This window comes from Octopus sinensis, linkage group LG5, assembly GCF_006345805.1.
Source record: "Octopus sinensis linkage group LG5, ASM634580v1, whole genome shotgun sequence".
NCBI classification, from domain to species: Eukaryota; Metazoa; Mollusca; class Cephalopoda; order Octopoda; family Octopodidae; genus Octopus; species Octopus sinensis.
Genome location: NC_043001.1, coordinates 15259643 through 15277191, shown reverse-complemented (window position 1 = coordinate 15277191; position 17549 = coordinate 15259643). Strand labels below are relative to the sequence as shown.

Here is a 17549-nt window from a genome sequence, read left to right as displayed (position 1 = left end):
TATTTTATGATCTATTCAACCTTTTTATCGATATTTCACTTTCTGCCATTCTTAAAGAACCACGGCTCTAACAATGGTCTTATTTACCAATTCAGACTGTGTAGCACAAACATTGTTAACTCCTTTGAGAAAGGTTGAAGCTTTTCAACTTCTCATAACTGCTCCCTCCATATTTTAAGGCTTCTCTTCTGTATTTCTCTGTATATTTCTTATCTCTCTATATATAAACGGCAGTTTGTCTGTCTGTGTGTCTGTCAGGTTGTACCCTCACCCTGACCACGGCTTTCAACTGATTCTGATGAAACTTGACACACACATAGCCCAATGTCATAATTCAAAACTAACGCAGCGAAAATTTTGAAAAGTTCCCCCAGTTCTGAAAAAAAACGATAAATTCGACATGGGTCGAGAATCTAAGCTTTTTATATGCAACACATTTTCTATAGACTGTCTAGGGGACGCAACTCGACCTTTTTAACTCTCGGAACACGTGGGGTAAGTATCCTAAAATGTATAAAAATGTACAAAAATGGCAAAAAAGCGGGCAGCAATGTGAGTGACAACAACGAAAAAGTCAAAAGTGACCAAACTGAACAAACGAATGGAAAAGGTTTTTTGGTGCACACGACAAAAGCGGTTTATAATAAACCAAGAGTTTGCAAGTAGCGTCCGAGGACCCTTAGGGTACGTCAAAAATTTAAGGTAAAACGTTTGGGGTGGTAGTTATAAAGAAAGTGTAAACAAAAAAAGTATTTGAATAACTTGCGGCTGCAGCAGCTATTGGGGTAAAGTCTCGAATGTAATTTCTTCCTGGTAGGAATTGGTTGGGTTGAATTATCGATAGCTGTTTGATAGTTATTTGGGAGTGAAGAGAAGACATTGCAACCTACACATGCGCCTTCGTTCCCTAGAGGGAAAGGACTAGATTGGGATTAGTCGTTGCCTACTAGGGGCTCTTACATACCCGGGCAACGCCGGGCTATGCTGCTAGTATATATATATATATATATATATATATATATATATATATATATATATATATATATATATATATAAGCTGCATGTTACTGTCATTTCATGTATTAGCTTTCTTCACCTTTTTATCAGCTTTATAGTGCTACTGACATTGTGTCTCATAGAGTAAGATATTTTTCTGGTCACGCAGCTTTTAGATTTGATTATATCCATTGTTTCCAGGCCATATTTGTGATTTTAGTGTATGTATATGTTTGTGTGTGTGTTTTTGTTGTTTATATTTTTAAGTTGCATTCTTTGTTTGGAAAGCTTCTCAGTCATCTAATTAAGAATTATATATTGAAACTTGTCAAAAGGGTGACTTGCTGAAGATAGCATTTATGAAATCTAAATGAAAAGGAGTATGACAATGCAGCCCTCACTAATGGTTTATATGTGTCTAACTGATATGGAGACATTTATGAAACAAAATACCACTTCTTTCTGAAAAGATTTTGTTATTTTCTTAATGTGAGGTAGGTAGATTAATAGAAAATGATAATAGTTCTTGTAGTGGCAAGGTCAGCAGTGATATAGATATATATAGTATAAATGTATTTATAGATTAACTAGTAGTGGATATCTGCCCGAGCCATAGAGCCATTTCATAAACCTATCAATCTTTTTTTTTTTTTGTCTGTTACTCACTTTCAATAACAATGTAATTAATTTCTATTTTATATATATAAACTTAGGACTAAAGTATTTTTTTTTTTAGCTATTCTTAAGGAAGCGAGATATTGTTTTGTGTGTCTATGTAATTGCAACCATCTGCTTTGAAAAAGTCAGAATCTTTAGAAACAAAAGTTATCATTAATAGCTCTATCATTTAAGAAATTATTCTAAAAGAGTAATGGCTTTTCTTTTTTTTTTTCTGTTGTTGTTGACATATTTTTCTTTTCTTGATAGCATCATGATACTATCACTCTCTAGTTTTTTGGGGGTTTTTTCAAATTTATTGTTGGCTCTGTTTTCTATGGGCCTCAATGAAAAGAAAATAATCTGAGTTGAAGTTGTATTTCGTCTTTTTGTCTTTTGTTTATTTTTGCGTATGCCATTCTTTATCAGTTTATGTGAACATCTCCCTAGCAGTCAATGTAATGTTACAGATACTGTCCTAGAACACCCATGTTGTAGAGAATATTAGGGCTCACGTTTTTGATAAAATAGCTCACTGAAAATTTACGTGCATAAACTGATGAAAAGTAGAAGACATATGGAATCGTAGTTCTTGGAAAATGGTTAACAAAATATTACTGCCTGTCTTTTACTATTATTTTTCATGTTAAAGTATTAAATGATCTTCAGTCGCAAGAAATTGTTAACAAATATATCACCAAGGGAAATTGTTCACAATTGCCAACCACAGGAAAAATAAATATAAATAAATGAATAAATAGATAAATAAATGGTAGTGTTAACTTACTTAATTTAAGAAGTATTAAATATTTCATTTAAAATAATTATACGGTGAAGAGAAGACATTAAGCTCAATGACTAATATTGTTTTAACCATTTCAGGAAGTATGGGTTATAATTTTTAACATGTTTCAGTCTTATTAGATCTCTTCAAACTACACAGCAGTTTCTGAAATAAAGATGAGAGAATTATCTGAGTAGATGTATAATACTGTATATGAGTAGATATGAAAATAGGTATATTGTTTTAAAATATTTGACGTTAATTACTCAGTTTCCATCCTTGAGAAAAATAATATTTGACTTACTATCAATACATTTGATGCAATTAGCATCAAGGAAGTTAATTAAGAGTAATTTTCTTGTAGGGATTTGATCTTTAAAATCTGATAATTTTCATATCTCTGTGTGTACTTTTTTGTGCATCTACTTAGTGATTCTCTCTGCGTTACATTTGCAAATAGAGTAAAGTCAATATTTTGTGTAAGAGGGATAAATATGACTGCATCATGTTTGGAGTTGTCTCTACCGTTACCAAAATTGCTATAATAATATTAATACCTTACAATAGGGATGACAAATGACCAAGACATCTGGTACCTTGCTCTACTCAAAAAGACCTTTCCACCACAGCAGAATTGTTATCCTAAACCCACCTTTGTAATGCTTGTCTATGCAGGGCTCTGCCCAACCTCACTTCCATCCTCTCTGCCTCATCAATCACTCCCCACCACACACACACACAGACACATTTCATTCACCCCCTAACATATGTCACGCCTCTCACCTAAGAGCAGAATAGGTGCATATTACTCTCACCTGCCCCTGCTTTCTCAGTTACCTTTGTTCTTCCCCCACCTCAAACCACTTCTTTTTCCCATTGTCTTCCCCACCTACTGTTTCCACCAATCACCTATCTTTGCCATCATCTCTCTTATCTTCTTATTCTCAAACTCATTTTCCTTTCTTTTCCAACTGAGTATCCATGTATCTACTCTACAACAAGACACCCATCCCTGTCCCCTTATACCTTTAATCTCTCATCAACTGGCACAAAACCACCCCCTCAATACTACTCCCACCTCCCAGTTTAGGGGGTCTTTGTCTTGCAAGATACTTGGTGACCCTGTTGGTGAAGGTGCCATGTAAAAAGCCCTGGTACTGGTGCTATGTAAGAAGTACTAGTGATGGTGCCACTTAAAAGGTACCTAGTACACTCTGTAAAGTGGAGCATCCGGCTGTATAAACCCTGCCAAAACAGACAATGGAGCCTGGTACAGCTCCTGATTTTGCCAACATCTGTCAAACTATCCAGTCCATGCCAGCAGGGAAAACAGACATTAAATGATAATCTAGCAGTTTGTTTTCTCATTACATAATTATTTTTAATCAGCCTTTAATACTCACTATTATTTTCTCATTGCTGATTTTTCAGCTTGAGGTAGTAATACCTGGAGATGATGGTGTCTAGGTTTTGAATATATATTTATATTGTTTTGTATTTTCTTTTTCATGCTGGCACAGATTGGAAAGCCTTTTTGAGACAGCAGGTTTTATTCAGTTGCTCTTTCAATCTCCACCTCTTTTAGCTACAGCTTCCAAGACACACTGTACATTATTTACATTATTTACATTTGACGGATATTTGTCCGCATCTTGTTTGTTGTTAACACAATGTTTTGGCTAATATACCCTCCAGCCTTCATCAGATATCTTGGGGAAATTTTGAACCTGGGTTCTCATTCCTAAGGTATTTTTTGATGTTGTTATTATTATTATTATTATTATTATTATTATTATTATTATTATTATTATTCAGGTCACTGCCTGGAATCGAAATTGGAATCTTGGGGTCTGTGCTACATAATTCCTCATCTCTTAAATATAGAACTGTATAGTGTACCTGTTCTAAAACTAGGATGCACAGAGTAAAACTTTTAAGTATAAATAGATGGAATCATTTTATCGATGTGACATTCATGGAGAGTATGAATTTTAAAGAATTTATTATAATGTTGCAACTAGTTTAAATAAATTATTTTTATTTTGAAATCAAGTCAATTCAATTCACTTCAAGTAGAGTGGACTGGATTGTTACAATGGAAATGTTAAATTGGGGAAAACTTTTGGAATCAGTTGATATACAAAGGAATCTTAAACAGCAACACCAATTACTCTACTATGACAAGCGAATATGGGGTGGGATGTATGGTTGTTTGACTTGCTAAAAATAGCAGCCATTAAAAAAAAAAAATCTCAGTTTACTGTTTTGTAGTTGTAGACATTTCTAAAAAGAAAGGTGGGGGTATCGTGGATGGAATGCCTTTAATTAGAGATTTTTCTCATTCATCTTGACCTGTGTTAAATGACAACAACCCTACTATGAATAACTAAAATGTTTGAAAATGAGCCACAAGCTTGAGGAGAAGAATGTTAATATCTTAAGATAATTACTTAAAGTTAAGACTTTCTAGTTGGATATTTCAGAACTACCCAAATTCTTTTGCCTTAGGAACTATTTCTCTATGATATAAAATGAAAAAAGGTTCTCATTCCAACAGGTAACAAAAAAAAACTTAAAAAGAAATCTTCCCCTAACAACCAAAATGTTTCTGTCATTTAACATTGGCAAGAGTTTGTGTACGTATATATACCTACATACTTGATTGTGATTTTAACCAGCTTTTTGGCATTTATGGCTGGATAAAGGAATAAGAAACCAAATGATTCATTTGCATGTGTTCCTGGAATGTAAATGGATCTCTCGTAAATAAAAATATTAGTGTAATCAATAAAACATTACTATAAGAAACAGTGTCCAGTGTGTGACTGAAGTTTATTACAAATTTACCCATTTTTTTTTATTGCCATGTTTGGAACAGCTGCATTGTGGTTATTAACCTGGTGCCTGATTGCGGAAAGGATACTCTCTTTTTTTACTTGTTTCAGTCATTTGATTGCGGCCATGCTGGAGCACCGCCTTTAGTCGAGCAAATCGACCCCGGGACTTATTCTTTGTAAGCCCAGTACTTATTCTATCGGTCTCTTTTGCCGAACCGCTAAGTGACGGGGACGTAAACACACCAGCATCGGTTGTCAAGCAATGCTAGGGGGACAAACACAGACACACACACATACACATACACACACATACACATACACACACACACATATATATATATATATATATATATATATATACGACAGGCTTCTTTCAGTTTCCGTCTACCAAATCCACTCACAAGGCATTGGTCAGCCCGGGGCTATAGAGGAAGACACTTGCCCAAGATGCCATGCAGTGGGACTGAACCCGGAACCATGTGGTTGGTTAGCAAGCTACTTACCACACAGCCACTCCTGCGCCTGGACAAATATGGACAAATTTAGAATACAATACTCAATATCAGTGCTAGATTAATATTTCCAATTCAGATGTCTGTGTATGAATGGCTTACTTTGATACCCAAAGACCTGACCGTTTGTTTTTTTCTTCTATGAATTTTGTGTTTTGGTGGCATTTGCCTTATCTCTAAATTCGTAATCCTTGTGGTAGCAATATATTTATTTCTTTATTGCCCACAGGGGGCTAAACATAGAAGGGACAAACAAGAACAGACAAAGAGATTAAGTCGATTACATGAACCCCAGTGCATAACTGCTACTTATTTAATTGACCGCGAAAGGATGAAAGGCAAAGTCAGCCTCGGCAGAATTTGAACACAGAACGTAACAGGAGACGAAATACCACTAAGCATTTCGCTCAGCATGCTAACATTTCACCCAGCTCATTGCCTTGTGGTAGCAATATATTAACCCTTTGCTTGTCCTGTGCATCACATGTGATTCACAAGATGTATTTTCCTGGCATCCATGCATTATATACAATACATATTCCTAATTTTTTTTTGAGCCACCAGAGTAACTTGGAACTTATGAAAGGAAAGCTTTATATACTCAAAGCATGAAACTATGGTTAGCTAAAAATCTCAAAACAAGCGTGGATGTTTAGGAAAAATTTATGAAAATACTTTGGATTGGAAGGTATACTTTGTGTTGCATATTAATATGCTTTCAAATTGCCATTTAGAATACAGAATGCTCCCTTTTTCATTAATGAAGAGCTTTAAACAAATTAAGACTAACAAAAGTTTTTAGTTTTTTTATGTTTAACAATATACCAAGTCCCTAAAATATTGTTGCTCATTGATTCAATAAAATATAAGGTGAAATTTTTAGTTCATAGTCATTTTATGAGTCACATCTTAATTTTACTTAATTTCACACCACTAGTCTCATGTGTGATTATGTTTAATTTTATGAAACAGTATTTGACAACCAAAAAAAAAAGTAAAAAGATGAGTAATACTGATGATCATCTTATTGTTTTACTAGCTTTAGTCATTGAACTGTAACCTTGCTAGGTAACTGCCTTCAAGGGTTCTAATCACATAATTTAGGCTCATATAGTGTTTCATTTATTTCATTGTTCTCATAAGGTACGAAATACAATATGGACATTGACATGATGTAATCAGATATAAACACCATAGAATATTTCTGTTAAGATCTTCTTGCTTTTCCCATCACATCACAAACGTATATATATGCATGCATATAAACATATATACATGCAAACGTATATACATGCACATTTATATGTACATACATTTATTCATGAAAACACATACCAAATTAATTCCTGCAGTTGACTTCTATCAAATTTATCTCACAAAATAATGGTCAACATGAGGCTTTGATAGAAGAAATTATCAGGTTGAGCAAAAAGTAAGCAACATTTTGAACCATGAAGAATTTGTACCGGATTTTTGCAGAGTTTTGAATTTTTTAAAACATTTTTTTGCAATTGTCTGATCATAAAGACATAGATTTACCCAAATGCATCAATAAATTAACATTGATTGTTTTTCACCGTTGTTACAATCATCTGAAATGGAACTGTCAAAGCGCGATATTGGAGCAATTTTGCTATTCATCTCCAAAAAAAGGACGTAAAGCAACTGATATTGACGAAACATTTTGTGAGGAAATGAGCAGTGAGTGGTCAACTCAAAAATGGTTTAAATGATTTCACAGTGGAGACCTGAGCCTTGAAGATTGCGAGCGTAGTGGATGCCCACCTGTCATCGGTGATGGACAATCAAAGACTGTCATTGAGAAAGATCCACATAAAACCACACAAGAACTGGCAAAAGAACTTCAAGTCAGCCAGAAAATTGCTTGCAGCCATTTGCATGCGATTGGAAAATCAAAAAAGCTCAGCAAATGGGTACCACATGATTTAAATAAAAATCAGCAAATGTGCAAATATGAAATTTGCTCGTCGCTTCTTCTCCATAACCAGACCGATCCATTTCTCAACTGTATTTTAACTTGCAATGAAAAGTGGATTCTGTACAATAATAAAAAATGTTCTTCGCAGACCAAAATAAAGCACTGAAAACCTTCCCTGAATCTGAGCTCTTCAAAAAGAAAGCTATGCTGACTGTTTGGTGGTGTACTGCTAGACTCATCCACTATAACTTCTTAAAACCCAGAAAAAACATTACTTTAGAAACATATTGCTATGAAATTGCCAAAATGAACAAAAAACTGCCATTCCTCCATCCCCAGAAGAGGGTCAATCATTCTTTATAACAATGCTCGACCACACATTTCACTAATGATGCTCCAGAAGTCGAGGGTACTTGGCTATGAAGTTCTTCCCCATCCAGCTTATTCCCTAGATCTTTCTCCTACCAACTACCACTTTTTCAAGTGCCTTGATAGTTCCCTGCAAGAGAAAGAGTTCAAAAATCAAACTGATGCTGAAAATGCATTCAAAGAGTTCATCAGCTCCAGAACTCCAGATTTTTACATTACCGGAATAAACAAACTTGTAACTTGGCAAAAATGTGTTGATTATAATGGTTTTTACTTTGATGAATAGAATTTTCACATTGTTGAAATATATTCTGATGAATTTCATGTTTCAAAACATTGCTACCTTTTACTCAGCCTGATATTTTGAGGTGATGCACCATGGGATTGAACCCGTAATAACATGAGAGAATGCTTTCACCAGACTACCATGCTTGTACCATTCTATATTGTATTTATAAAATCTTAAAAGTGCTGGTATTAAATGGATAAATTCAATTTTGTTTTGATGTAAATTTAATTGTTTTATATAGAAACCTTGATTTGCTTTGATTTTGTTGCTTCATTTTTATCATTACAATGATGAGTAAAGTTTAAGGAGTTAAAAAAAAGTAATGAAACTCATGAAAATATATATATTCTTTGTTTCAATATCTCTCCATTTAATAGATTAAGTCACTTTATCTGCTAGAAATAGCAGCTAAATTTCCCTCATAACTTCCTACCATTTTAAAGATTGCTGGACACATTCAATAATTTAGGCCTGGATACATTATGCCTAAGAACAAAGAAGAAAAAAACAGAAGGGTTACAGCTGGAGCACTTTGAACATAGGATCTGCATAATGAGGACTGACCTAGGACTCAATTACAGCAACTCCTCTATTGTTCTGGCTTGGTACAAAAGTAACTTACATATATGAAGTTTTGACTATTCACATCCATTTTAATTTTTAACTCTTCTACAGAATTAATATTAGATTGCTGTCACTTTGCCTAGCTTTTTGCCTTCGCATTATAATCAGATGACTAAGGCAATGAGCTGGCAGAAACGTTAGCATGCCGGGCAAAATGCTTAGCAGTATTTCGTCTGTCTTTGTTTTGAGTTCAAATTCTGCCAAGGTCGACTTTGTCTTTCATCCTTTTGGGATTGATAAATTAAATACCTGTTGCATACTGGAGTCGATCTAATCAACTGGCCACCTCCCCAGAAATTTCCAGCTTTGTGCCTAGAGTAGAAAAGATTATTTAGGTGGTGAGCTGGTAGAAATGTTAGCACACTGGGCAAAATGTTTAGCGGTATTTCATCTGTCTTTATGTTCTAAGTTCAAATTCCGCCAAAGTCAACTTTGCCTTTCATCCTTTCAGGGTCAAGAAATTAAGTACCAGTTGCATACTGGGGTCAACCTAATCAACTGGCCCCCTCCCCCCAAAAAAAATTTGGGGCTTTGTGCCTGGTGTAGAAAAAATTGTAATAAGATGACTATGTCAGTTTATCATCCCCACTATTTTTGTGCTAGAAAGAAGAAAAGTTCCCCTCTTCAAGATATGTGTGTGTGTGTGTGTGTAATAAATATATGATGTTGATTCAGATGGAAGATGGTTTGTAGAATTTTAAATAATTACACTTTTTTTTTTGTATCTCCTACTTTAGTGTAAAAACATCAATAGACTTGTCTCCACAGAGTTAAGTGATAGTAGGAAAACATATTCTTTATCTGACAATTTTTTTTTTCTTCTTTTCTGCTCTAATCTCTTAATTATGTCATCATAGCTTTCTACCCTTTTAACATGTTCCCTTACTGTTACTCTACAGATAACTTATTATTATTATTATTATTATTTTTACTACTACTACATCTTTTGTCTGTCATCATCACTCATTATATCTCTTTATTTTTTTTTTATCATTTTTCTAAATTGTTCTTCATTTTAAAGGATGTTTTTTTTTTTTTTACTACCTGGGAGGTCTGAAGTAGTTTGCTTCAGTTTAATGCTTTACCTATGATCAGAAATATTGGAGAATTATTTCTTCACTTTACATATTCGAATGTATTCTAATTACATTATTTATGTGGGAAAAAAAAACAACATTTTAATGTATCATTAACTTTTATTACTGTGAAACTAATCCTTCATGTGAAAAACAAAACAATATAGAGAAAACAAATAGCTACATTTGTGTGATTTTTAGTTCATTTCATTTTTTTGTTTGGTTTCTAACTTGATATATTTATTTTTACAATAAATATTGCCTTACTGATTATAAAAAAATAAGACATTACATGAATATGAAGATTGTTTGCCAACATAACATGGCTGTCCCGGTCTAGGACGAATGTTGCTGTCATTTAGCCCCAGGAGACATCATCTCCAGCTGGCTATATGACACGATCTGTGTCCTTATATTTTCGAACAAGGGAATCTAGCACCCCCACTCAGCTCAAAACAATATCTGTGTATCGTGATTTCCGGGTTATTTCCCTTCATCAGCGCAGAATAATTGTTCGGCTAGAGATGACGCTGCTAAATTCCTGTTCAAAATATATAGTTTTCAGTGATAACTAGTCACTGATTTATAAATTATTACTATTTTTAAATCTCACAATGTGAGATATTCAGCAACAGTACTTTGTAGTAATGATTGATTGCCAACATAACATGGCAGTCCTGGTCTAGGACAAATGTTGCGGTAATTCAGCCCCATGAGACATCGTCTCCAGCTGGCTATATCACACAATCTGTGTCCTAACATTTTTGAACAAGGGAATCTAGCACCCCCACTCAGCTCAAAACAATATCTGTGTATCATGATTTCTGGGTTATTCTCTTCATCAGGAATATAAGTTTTAAATAAAATTTGCTTTTTCTTAGATTTAAAATAATCAATGGAAAATGGTTCTAATTAATATAAATTTTAATTATCTGAATTGAGTGAGTACAGTTGAAATGATGCTGTAGCCTACTTGTGTCGTGTTGTTGTTGTTGTTTTTTCCTTCTCAAGCCATGCCTGGCTCATATGGGCCAGTCTCACTGGTGTATAGGTTCCTCTCCCGGACAGGACACTGGCCCATTACTGGTGAACTGCTAGATGCAGGAGATAAGAGTGAGCGAAAGTTGTGGCAAAAGAGTCAGCAGAAGTAGAAGTTCACCATTACCTTCTGCCAAAGCTGTGTAGAGCTTCGGTGTTTCACTCATAAACACAGACATCACCCGGTCTGAGATTTGAACCTACGATCCCTCAACTGCGAGTCCTCTGCTCTAACCACTAGGTCATGTGCCTCCACACTTGTGTAGTAGACTTAATCCATAATTTGATTTTATATCACCTGGTTCCAGGTTCCTTTTAGCAGAGTCCACTTTGTTACATGCATTTGAGCAAAAGGCAGCCTTCTGCAATGATGATACTAACACTCAGTGCAGGCTGTCAAGTGTTTGATGACTGAATAGAAATATCATGGGGTAAAGTAGACTCCCTTATCTTGCCAAGTACAGGGTAAATTTTCTAGTGCTCGTGGTATGATAAAATGCACCCAGTACAATCTATAAAGTGGCAGGTGATGGGGAAAGATATGCAATCATAAACCATGCCAAAAATTGGAATGTATGGTTGAGACAGGATGATCCATGATTCATCTAGGCAGGCAGTAACTTCAAATAAAAATCGACTCAGTCCATGACAACCAGTCCATCTCATCTCAGCATGGAAAAAGCATGTTGATTATGATGAGGATAGACTATTCAGCTAATATCAAATGTAGGCTTACACATTTGTTTAATGTTTGCAATCAGACATTATGCATAAATATGAACAGACTATGAATTAGCTGTTAAGATTTTCATGATCATAAATTCTGTTTGTGTATAATCTAATGTCTATGTGGGTTAGGAGTGTTAGTTACATAGATTTTGGGATTGGGAAGAGCCATCCATTAACAAAGCAATAGATGTATGAATATTTGTTGACATATTGAGAGAGTCAGATACTTTGATAATCACCATATAAGGGTGTGTTGGGTGCATTACTGATGAATGAATAACAGAGAATAATCAGATGCTGAATGTATACAGTAAGATTTTCTAGTTGAATAAGGACTGAATTATGATTGTCTTTTGAATCAATCAAAAACACTTTGAAATAGGTTAGTGCATAGAGTAAAGAATAATGGTTTTACAATTTGTTGCTTAGTAATTCTTCTGCAGGTGCATGAAATTAAAAGTTTCAGGAGTGTTAAGCCTTTGATATTTATGTCTGGTTTTATATATAACATGCATTTTTAGTTTTTAATGTAAATTGGTTATTTTACATATTGTAACTTGTATGATTTTTGTTTCCTAATTGTTTTAGAAGGATGTCTTGGATGTATTCTAAAATGGTTAAGAGATTGAATATGTCTGTATCTTCATATCCTTATCTTTCCATTTCTATTGTTGCATATTTTTGTTGTTGTTAGTGGAGAGAGAACTGAATTAAGTATAAAAAGATGTTAAAAATTAGTGTTGCCAGTAAAATATTTTTGATGCTAGATTTAGTATTGTATTGTACAGCAAGAATATTAGCACACACACACACACACACCCATCCATCCAACCCATGCCAGCATGGGTTGGATGGATGAATTTATAGACATATAAGTAGTCACAAAAATGCTGTGTTATATATATATTATATATATGTGAAAACAGGCATTATACTTGAGCTACTTCAAGTTTCATGTTCAGTTAGTGCAGTTGTCAGACTTCTATAGTGTATCTTGCATGATCTGGCAATCAGTCAGGCTCAATTAGCATGAATACTCCACAAGGAAATGCAAGAAAAACAAAATAGAAGCAAAACATTAGACATTTTTAGGGAAATGGAATAATTCCATTTTTTAAATTTTGGTCATGCCCCTTTAACCTGTTAAATGAAGGATATTGTTGATTTTGGCTGTTTACATCTAAATATATATATATTTAGTGGAAGTAATTGTATGAAGAAAAGGATAAAGTGAATTTAACAGTGTGCTAATTCAGTGGGTGGAAGGCTGGGGGGGGGTTTCTTCCAGTTTGATAATAAAAACTTGTCAAGATGTATACATCTCAACAAGATTCCGTTATTGAAGTGGAAAAACATAATAGAGATTCCATGGACAGAATTATTCTCTTTCTCTCAAAACTTTTCTTAACATCTTCCCTCATATTTTCATTCTGATTTTTCCCTCAGAAGCAAGATTGCTGTGTTAGAGTTACTGAGAGATTCAATGACTTAGAAGATTTGTTAGATGCTAATTCAGATATATTAGCAAAGGTTTAATTTCTATGCTTTTTTAAAAATAAAGTCATTAATATAATTTTTCTTATTTATTTTCATTTGGCAACACCAGTTAATTAGATAGTTTTCATTGAAATAATTTTTTCATGTATTTGAAAAGGAATAACATTTTTATTGAAAGTTTATCTTTAGTGAACAATTATTACAATTTTGACAGAATCTGAAATAATTTAACTCATTCCATATTTCACATTTCAGCGTAACCTTCAATTGTCTCAGCAAGTCCGAGAACTGAGTGAACAGATTAATCAACAATCGGATTATACCTCAAGTTTAGGATCAGCTTGTTGTACTTTGTTATGGAGAGTGTCACGTTCTGAGGAAAGCATTCAAGCCATACTAGTGGGAGTAAGTTGTTATCAAAATTTACTACTTGAAAATATTGCCTTTTTAAAATGTATTTTCTTTTAGAAGAAAGAGGAGGACCCATACACTTTCCAAGTATTCCATGACTGAAGATCAAATTTAACTGTGATGGTGGGAGAATTACTGGGGTTAATGTTTTGAAAGAATTTTTTTAAGTTATGGGTTAGGTAAAAAAAAAAAACATTGGAAAAAGTTCTAGAGGGATGCAATTGTGGAACATATTTGCTTACGTAGTTTTGAGGATATGGATGAGAGGTTGATGAGGCAAGGGTATGTGAACTGGACAGTTTTAGTGAGTAAAATTTTGCTTCATCATTGACAGGGGATTGGGGTTTTATTTTGTAAGTTATCATTATATTTGTTCAGTACATCATCTCTGCTAAAGTATTCTAAAATGGACACTATAGTGTTACCTCAATACTTTTACATTCACAAAATTGTTATCAGAATGTACAAAAAAAAAAGAAAAGAAATAACTAAATGGAAATGAATGTATTTGTTAAAAATTGCAGTTGTAAAATTCCTGGAGCAAGTTATAGACCATCATCACTTTGTGGAAGGCATCTATGCATCAATACTGCCCCTGCAAGCAGGGCTGGCTCAAGGTACCAGCAACTCAGGCAATCAACCAGGATGCCATGTGCTTTTTAGTTGACATTTTCAGTTTTTCTCCTGGTGAAAGTTTTAAACAAGTATACCTGTAAGGGCACTGAAGTTCAGCTTGTCTGGGGCACCAGCAGTCCTAGGGCCATCCCTGCCTGAAAGACTACCATAAAAATGCAAATGATGTGCCTTTGTGTATTAATATTACCTAGTAGGCGCAGGAGTGGCTGTGTGGTAAGTAGCTTGCTTACCAACCACATGGTTCCGGGTTCAGTCCCACTGCGTGGCACCTTGGGCAAGTGTCTTCTACTATAGCCTCAGGCCGACCAAAGCCTTGTGAGTGGATTTGGTAGACGGAAACTGAAAGAAGCCCGTCGTATATATGTATATATATATGTGTGTACGTGTGTGCCTGTGTTTGTCCCCCTAGCATTGCTTGACAACTGATGCTGGTGTGTTTATGTCCCCGTCACTTAGCAGTTCAGCAAGAGAGACCGATAGAATAGGTACTGGGCTTACAAAGAATAAGTCCCGGGGTCGAGTGTTGCTCGACTAAAGGCGGTGCTCCAGCATGGCCGCAGTCAAATGACTGAAACAAGTAAAAGAGTAAAAGAGAGAGTAGTGTAAAAACTCTCCTTCTTCCTATAATTCAATTGGTTCTAATCCACTGTCACAGGATCTCTTTCAATTGTATAGAATTCCTGTATTCACAGTTTGTCAACCAATATGATATTGTAAACAGCACTTCTTCCGCACCACCACAAAACCCCCTCCACATTTGCCACTTGTTTTGTTCTCAACTAAACATTCATCAAAACTCCCCTTTGTTTCACCATCAGTTCCCTATCAATAACTCATGCATATAGTTGCCATGTCTTAAAGATTTCTTGGTTCCCGTCTAATAAGGTATTAGATGGGGGAAACATCATCCATTGTCTGGTTGGACAGCTTTTATCAGGATCCAGCAAGCTGCAAGGCTGCAGTGAGCTTCAATGTCAGCTTGGCATGGTTTTCTACAGCTAGATACCTTTCCTGACAACATTGCCGGGAAAACTTTTTAACAGATAAATTGCCTCTCTATGAGCTACATGTATTTCTCATTTCTTGGATTGGCCTTTTCTTGTCAGACTACTCCCCCCCCTCTCTCTCTCTCTCACATCAATACTCTTACCAAGTATCTGGGTAATTTGGGTGTTTTGGTAACATATTACCATCCACAGTTACAGGTGTTTGGAAATTTTGGATAATTGAAACAAATGTTTTTATAGATATTATCCTTTCTAACTAACTCTAATTGCTCAACTGGAAAGGTACCTTTCCAGTTGACCATCACTAGTCTCCTCAGATTCTCTATTTTTACCTTTTCTTTTAAAGTAGTTTTGGCAATGATTTGTTGCATCCCATTTCTGTCCTTGTTGCCACTACAGTTTATTTATTATTATTTTTGTATTGTTGGATGTTTATTCTTACATGGTTGAAAGTATCAACAAATCTACTCTAAGAATTCCTCTTTCAGATGACCTCCTAAACAATATATTATATACTAAGGTTTCAATCCATGCTATACCTTTATTGCAATGAATTTTTTTCTTCTACTTTTTAACTCTTACTTTAAACCTGTATAAAGCCTATGATATTAAGACTGAGGCACTGAGGCAATTCCGTAATTTCTTCAGCTCATTTTCTTTCTCTTTCTTCTCTTTTTTTCTCTTTTTTACTTGTTTCAGTCATTTTGACTGTGGCCATGCTGGAGCACCGCCTTTAATCGAGCAACTCGACCCCCGGGACTTATTCCTTGTAAGCCCAGTACTTATTCTATGGGTCTCTTTTGCCGAACCGCTAAATGATGGAGACATAAACACACCAGCCTTGGTTGTCAAGCAATGCTAGGGGGACAAACACAGACACACAAACACATACACACACATACATATATATATATATATACATATATACGACGGGCTTCTTTCAGTTTCCGTCTACCAAATCCACTCACAAGGCTTTGGTCAGCCCGAGGCTATAGTAGAAGACACTTGTCCAAGGTGCCATGCAGTGGGACTGAACCCGGAACCATGTGGTTGATAAACAAGCTACTTACCACACAGCCACTCCTATTTATTTTTTGAATAAATAGATTTACTATATTTGCAATATTGTATGTACTATGACATGCTTCACTCAATGGAATGCAGTTCTCCTTTGAAATGATAACATGGTTTATCAATATTGTATTTGTATATAGGCTTCTATTTTCTCTTGCTAAAATTTTGTATTTTTGTAAGGAAGTTGTTGCTGTTGCTTTAATGTTCACTTTTCAATGTTTATATATATATTTCTTTACTACCCACAAGGGGCTAAACATAGAGGGGACAAACAAGGACAGACAAAGGGATTAAGTCGATTACATCGACCCCAGTACGAAACTGGTACTTTATTTATTGACCCCGAAAGGATGAAAGGCAAAGTCGACCCCAGCGGAATTTGAACTCAGAATGTTACGACAGACGAAATACTGCTAAGCATTTCACCCGGCACGCTAACATTTCTGCCAGCTCACCGCCTTTATCAATGCTTATATATATGAGGCAGATGGAATTTGTTAAGGCAGATTTTCTATGACTTGATACCCTTCCTATTTCCAAGTAAAGCAATATTTTCCCATGGGTAGAAGTGTTTTCACAGAAGATTAGAAACAAGGGACACTACTTGTAAGATGCTGACAATCATTTACAATAATCACATGATATCAAGACTAGGACACTCACACTTGTGTGCGTATATGATGGGCTTCTTTCAGTTTCCATTTACAATTTACATTCACAAGGCTTTGGTTAACTTGGGACTATAATAGAAGACACTCCAAGTGCTATGCAATAGGAATAAATCTGAAACCATGTGGTTAGGAAGTAAGATACTTAATCACCCTTCATCTTTCAACTGTACTCTTTATTGAGCCCCTACTTCATTCAAATGTTTGGATCTATTAATCTTACAAAAAAGCTCTACAAGGCACCCTCTCATCATCATTGGTGTTAGCACTAGTTGTCTTCCTGCATCAACATCACTAGTCTAAAAGAGTCTACAAATATTATAGGCACAACCCTCCTACGTCAGATTAAATCTATAATAATAAACACAAAATTCTGTCTGTCTGGGACCCTTGTATCTCAGTCTAC

At 35.0% G+C, this 17549-nt stretch overlaps 1 protein-coding gene across 1 annotated transcript in view; it reads left to right on the top strand.

Moving 5' to 3' along the window:
* Window positions 1-17549, top strand: part of LOC118763576 (heat shock factor 2-binding protein-like) — a 342154-nt gene that overhangs the window by 122428 nt on the left and 202177 nt on the right. Inside the window, exon 5 of the mRNA XM_036503167.1 lies at window positions 13603-13752. Coding sequence (XP_036359060.1) covers window positions 13603-13752 — 150 coding nt within the window. The remainder of the gene's footprint in view (window positions 1-13602; window positions 13753-17549) is intronic.